Source organism: Plasmodium cynomolgi, chromosome 12, assembly GCF_000321355.1.
Source record: "Plasmodium cynomolgi strain B DNA, chromosome 12, whole genome shotgun sequence".
NCBI lineage: Eukaryota > Apicomplexa > Aconoidasida > Haemosporida > Plasmodiidae > Plasmodium > Plasmodium cynomolgi.
Window position 1 is genome coordinate 1,664,380 of NC_020405.1, and position 6,671 is coordinate 1,671,050.

The following is a 6,671-nucleotide window of genomic DNA, read 5'->3' on the forward strand; positions in this document are numbered from 1 at the left end:
CATATCTTTACATGTTCTCATCTTATCTCATTTTTTTTCCCCGTTTTTCCCCTTTTTTTTTGCCCATTTTTTTATCTTTTAAAAAACATTTCAACGCGTGAACGTACATATTGTGCCCCCTTTCGCCACACGAGATATGCCATTTTTTTCCCCCTTTTGAATGTAAATTTTTACGAACCATTTGAGGAAAGAGGAAATGAAGAAAATCACCATGGCGTGTTAATTTTTTTGTGTACATATGTACGTATGTTATGTATGCATATGTATATGCATGTGCATATGTATATGTATGCATATATATGTGTCGCGACCAATGAGCATATTAAAACGAAAAAAAACAGATGAATGAAAAAAAAAAGCAAATTTATGTAATTTGCAACAGAGAAAATTGCAACCACACTGGCATGTAAGGCGGCTTCATTTTTTGGATGTGCTCATTTATGTGAATGCATGAGCACTGCGCGTAATAGTCTGCACACATGGTACGTATATTTGTGCATGTGCCTATATGTATATATGCCTATGTGTATGTATGCGTATAGCCTATATGTATATATGCTTATAGCCTATATGTATATATGCTCATTTACGTATTATATGCATATGTGCGGGACTAGTACCGGCGCCATATAAGGTCACGCCACAGTGCCACTATACATATACCTGTACGCTAGCACACATTTATGCATTGTTTTTAGACAAAAAAATTTTTTTTCCTTTTTTTTACACGTTGTACCTGTCAAAACAATCGTTTGTAACCCTTTTTAAAATTTTACGCAATCAAATTGTGCTTTATGCTATTTTTCTCGGAAATGTATATAGCCCTACATGTGCGTGTGTTTATGTAACTTTACTTTTCGAGAGCAGCTCCAAATTTGCGTCTCCGCGTTTGACGCATATGTATGTGTGCACATACGGGTGTGTGCATCGCTTACAACGCTGGGGCGCCTTCACTTTTTGCGTAATTTGTGCCTTTACAATCACCTACACGCGAAATTGAGTATATGAATTGAAGAGCCTCTCTGTTTTTAATTTAATTAGGTTTAACTTTATCCTATTTATTGTAGTATATTTTAGCCTTTTTATTTTGACCTATTAATTTTTGCCTATTTACTGAAGCCTATTCATTTTGCCTACTCATTTTGCCTACTCATTTTGCCCACTCATTTTGCCCACTCACTTTGCCTACTAATTTTTATCCATTAACTTCCCTTTTTTTTTTTATTATATGTCGTTTCATTTCATTTTATTTTTTTTTTTGCAAGAAAATTTCTCTAACACATGAATAAGGATTGTTCTTCTGTATTGTTAACAAAACGGGAGACGCGAACTTTTTAACATTTGCGTGAAACATATATGTCATATGAATAGGCTCTCCATGTGTTGCTTTTTTTTTTTTTTTTTTTTTTTAAGCTTGTGCCCATGCAGGTATGTAACACCACAGTGCGTGTATCTTCCCTTTTTAACCGTTTATCGAAATAAATGTGTACTTGTTTTAATCTTTCCTCATTTTTCTTCATTTTATTTCTATTTTCTTCACATTTCTTCACTTTTCCTCGTTTTCCCACGTTTTCCACGTTTTCCACGTTTTCCCTCATTTTTCCTTATTTCATATACCACCCTTTTTATGCCTATTTAATTAAATTCAACGCCCTCAGAGGTGTACTCCTGTTTTTACGCATGTACATTTAACGCAGCCCATTTATTATAAGCACATGTGCAAATACACACACAAATAGTATAGGTACGTACAGGTGCGTAGAAATACATACAACACAAGCGAGCCTTTTTGAGCAGCACCTGCGACGTTACCCCCCTCACTCTGTTGAGTAAACCATACTGTCATGTTGGCAGTTGTTGCGCAAGAGTGGGAAGAAGCGTTTGAGAGTCAGCGCACGCACATGTATGCGTAGTTATGTATTTATGCGCACACGCATACATTTGTAAGTACTGCCTACGAGTATATATGCACCCACTGCGTACGCGCGTTCAACGCCTGTGTATGCTAGGATGCAATATAAAACGCATCATTTTTTATGTCATTTATTTATGTGGATGTGTCACCTTGTTTATTGATTTTTCGTGTCAATTTGGGTAAAGCTGCATTTTATACACCGTGCGTATTGCGTACACTCTGCTTCTTGTCCCACTGTGCATTTTTTTTCCCCTTTTTTGATTTACTCAACGAAGCACGTATACGATTGCGTATGTAGGTCCCCACACCGCGGTGTAGTAAGTATGGCAACACCTATGGCAGCGCGTACATTTGCATATGTGGCAGCATACCAAAGTGGTGTGTGATAGTTAGATGGGTTTGCACTGCAGCTTCTTCTAACCACGTGTAATATCTTGCAAAGGTACAATACAACGTACTGTTGCCATACACCACGCGTGTGAACCTGCACATATTTGTCACACCTCTCCCAACGGCAGCACTCATTAGCGCTGTTTCGTATGCTTGAGTGAATTTTATTCTTCGCCACGACTGTGTACAAGCCGAGCAGCGGTTTTTATTTCTATCTTTGTCGTCACCCTAATCGTCGTTTTTTTTTTTGCGCAATCGTTGCTACTTTTTTTTTTTACGCAATCGTGGCTGCTTTTTTTTTTTACTTAATCGTTGCTACTTTTTCCTTGCGTGGGCAATAAAAAGGAGCACACAACGTCTTTTTTGTTAACAATTGACATTATCAGAAGAGTGACGAAAAAAAAAAAAAAAAGGCCACTTTGTAATGGTTATATAATTTTTAACTCTCTCCCTGTGCTATATACAACGTTGAAGAAAAAAAAAAATGGATGAAATTGCGAATACAGATCAGACGTTTAATCCGGCAGTTATGCCAATGGACGGGAAGGTAGCGACGAACGGTGGCAGTAACAAAGTGAGTAGCAGTTTGAACGCTGCGGCATCCCCCGCTGTGGTGGGAGCAATGGACAACCCTGTTGTCAGCCCTATGAATAGCACCATTGTCAACCCGATGAACAACAACATTATCAACGCAGTGGGCACTGCAAGGACGAACAGCTTGAACGGCATGAGCAATATCGTTGGAAAAGGTAACAGCAACAAGGGTGGCAGCAACAGCAGCGGAACAAACATGGGACCGATGAAGAGCTCACCAAGTAATGATCCCAGCATTTTAGCTAACAATTTGGTTAACACTGTGGTGAACACCGTGGTGAACACTTTGGCGAGTAGTGCCGTGGTGAATACCATGTCGAGTGGCAACCACAGCGGTGCCAACCTGGGGAATAATAACCCTGTGACCAGTGGAAGCAACAAGAACCCCCCAGCAAAAGGCCCACCAACCCAGCCTGGAACGGGCGAAGTAGTAATAAAGAAAAAGGTAGGAAGACCCAAAGGAACGACTTCAGCAAATAAAGTCATAAAAAAGGAAGAAAAGGTTTCGACGTCTTCGTCCGGCTACCCAGGGGTCAGTTGGAACAAAAGGATGTGTGCCTGGCTAGCTTTTTTCTATGATGGTGCATCTAGAAGAAGTAGGACTTTTCACCCCAAGCACTTTAACATGGACAAGGAAAAGGCTCGACTAGCAGCAGTAGAATTTATGAAATCGTTAGAAAATAACGGTAGAAAAAAATCAACAAAAAATAAAACAGATAGGAATAAAACGAAGCAATTAAATGAAGAAATGATACCAGGGATGTTGAATAACGACGTGGCAAACAGCTTAAATAGCAGAGCCCCCAATGGTACTCCAATACCGATGCAATTAATGTCATTAAATCGAGGATACTATATGCAGAACATGAATAGAAATTTCAACCTGTCAGGGATGTCCCCAAATGATAGAAGTGGTATGAGCAATACGTACAACTCGTTAAGTAATACGTCAAATTTAGGAGGCATGGCCCAAAACATGCAAGACCAAGGTGGAATTTATATGCATAATGGAGGAGGAGCTCCCCCACACACTATGTTTGGAGGTAACATGCACATGTTGAGCAGTGTGAAAAGTAACGTAAACGGTACTGGTTGCACAAGTAGTAGTAACAACAACGGTGGGGCAAGCGGTGGAGGAAGTGGTGCAGGAAACGGTAGTGGTAATAATATGCTCTACATGAACGAGTTGATGTTTCATTCGAATGTTATGCAGGCAGGAGTAGGAGGTGTAGGAGGTGTAGGAAGTGGCAATGCAGGAAATGCTGCCGCCGGGGGTGGAAACGTAAACTTCGTTGATAGAAATCTCAGCAGTAACAATGCTGGCAGTGAGCTTCTAAAAATGGAAGACAATTTAGGGTTACACAATAAAGACGTGGAAGGCTTAATGAATGCACTTTTTAGACAAAATTATAATATGAATATGGGCATGGCCAACATGGATAAGCATCAATACCTGCACAGTAGTGGGAAGAACAATGGCACAGGGCAAGGGGGCATGAAGGCATCGTCTAACAGTCCCAATGGAGTAGTTAACAATGCCAACGGTGTGAATAACACTAATGGGGTGAACCCTATTGGGAATAGTAACCTTCCCAACAGTAACACTGCGTCCAATTCGATGAACGGGAATGCCTCCCCAGGTCCTCATTTATATTTGGCCAATCATGGTGCTGGTGATGTGTTTGAAAATGGGAACGAGTCAACTAATGGGGTAAGCATGGCCAACATGGCCAACGTGGCCAACGTGGCAAACGTGGCCAACCTACCCAATATGGCCAACATGGCCAACATGGCTAACATGGCGAACATGGCCATGACTAATATGGGCAATCTACCCAACATGGTCAATCTGCCTAATATGGCTAACATCCCTAACATGGGCAACCCACCCAACATGGGGAACCTACCTAATATGGGAAACTTGGCAAATTATTATGACTACAATTTTGATCCGTATCGAGGGAGCATTTCTCCTCATTTGATCGAGATGGTGCACCGGTTAAACAACGACATGAAAGATGGTAGTAAGAGTGGTGGAGTAGCTGGAGGAGATGGGAGAAGTGACGAGATGAATGAATTAAATTTCTGTTCCACGGATAACAATGCAGCTTGGATTAACCAACTGAAGCATTCTCACAATAACCTCTGCAACAATTTAAACAGCAATCCTTGTGATTTATGTGATACTAGCAGTGCCTCTCCTGAACCCAATATGGCTAAGAAGATAGACATGGGTAACCGGAAAAAAGGAGGCAATAATATGTTGAGCATGTCTAATAGGAAGAGCGAGATGGTGGACCCTGGTGCCACTGCAGCTGCACACCATGTCAGCGGTGATGGTACTGGCGGAGCAAACGGAAGCGGTAACGCAAGCGGGAATGTTGGCGGGAACAGCAATGGAAACAGCGGTAATGCTAACTTCGACATGAAAAATAATTCTCCTTGCGAGTGTGCGCCACATCTGAGGAATCAGAAGAAGCACTACTGCATGTATTACAACTCAGCGAATTCGAACCCCACGAACGACGGCAGTTACAATTTTATGGCACCATGGAATGGTACTAACCCTAACTCCAGCAACACTCGAATGAATGGCTTGGACAGTAATAATGAAAACTCTATTGATAGCAACCACCTTGCCGCTAATGGAGCTTCGAATAGTAATGCCCTAAACATGGGAAACCCTAACGGTGGTGTCGTCCTTTGCATGTCAACAAATAATAACCAGGTTAATTCTCTTGCACAAAATGCAACCCATCTGCCAGGGAATATGGAAATGAATCCTAAACAGGGTTCCCATCCTTCATCTGCTTTTTCTGGAACACCTAATATACAAGACATAAAGAAGCAGTTGCATTTTCAGAGCCAGTCAGGTATCGGTACATCTGCTTCAGATTTACATAATGCATTACAAATGGCCAAGCAGACGAATAACTTTGCGCAAAAGGGTCTTACCAGTAGTAACAGTAATGGTGGCACGAACAACAACGTCAGTGGTGGTAGCAGTAGTGCAGGCTCAAATTCCATTAGTGCTACTGCGAATGGAACGACTGCGCATAAGAAAAGGGGACCAAAGGACAGTCGGAAGGCCTTATTACCCCCGTCGGCGGTGGCACCAGCGGCAGGGGTAGCAGCGGTGGGAGCGGTAGCAGCAGTAGGAGCAACCGCGGGGGTAGCGGCGGCGGCGGGATCTTCGCATGCTATGAACACGCAGCCGGCGCAGAACGGGAAAAAAAACGCGATGAACCTGAATTTCGCTGACCATAACAGTTTATGTAGCAAGCTGAATAGCATAATCAATTTCGAGTGGCGGAGCTCCGACGCGAAGACGCATCCGAATAGAAATAAGCAGGGCGCATTCGAGAACGGAGATACGTAAAGTGGATGTGGAGGCTCCAGTTGTCAATGCGAGTTATACCCGATCGCGGTTTTTTTTTTTTTTTTTGGTCCCCCCGTTTAGCTTTTTTTTTTTTTTTTTCTTCCAGCCAGCCCATTTGTTTAGTCTCTCATCTCCCCTCCTCCCCCTTCCTTTGTTTTTCGCCACTCCTGTGCATTTTTTTTTTTTTTATTTTAGCCCATTATATGTCTGTCTCTTCCGCCACCATCTCCCCATCTTGCCATGCTTTTTTGTTCTCAATTTTTATGTTAGCACAGATATAATTTTTGTTAAATTGTTTTGTGCCTTTTTAGTTGAACAACAAAAATGTGTATGAAGCATGAAGATAGATAGGGATTTTTTTTTTTTTTTTATATGGAGAGATTACATGGTTCT

The 6,671-nt window shown here is 41.7% G+C and overlaps 1 protein-coding gene across 1 annotated transcript; it reads left to right on the forward strand.

Annotated features, from left to right (window-relative positions):
- Positions 1-2,789: 2,789 nt before the first annotated feature.
- Positions 2,790-6,278, forward strand: PCYB_124860 (transcription factor; the record flags this gene model as incomplete). The annotated part of the gene is made up of 2 exons (XM_004223819.1): positions 2,790-3,888; positions 4,117-6,278. The coding sequence occupies 2 exons, from the start codon at positions 2,790-2,792 to the stop codon at positions 6,276-6,278; spliced, it is 3,261 nt and encodes a 1,086-aa protein (XP_004223867.1).
- Between the last annotated feature and the right edge of the window lie 393 nt (positions 6,279-6,671).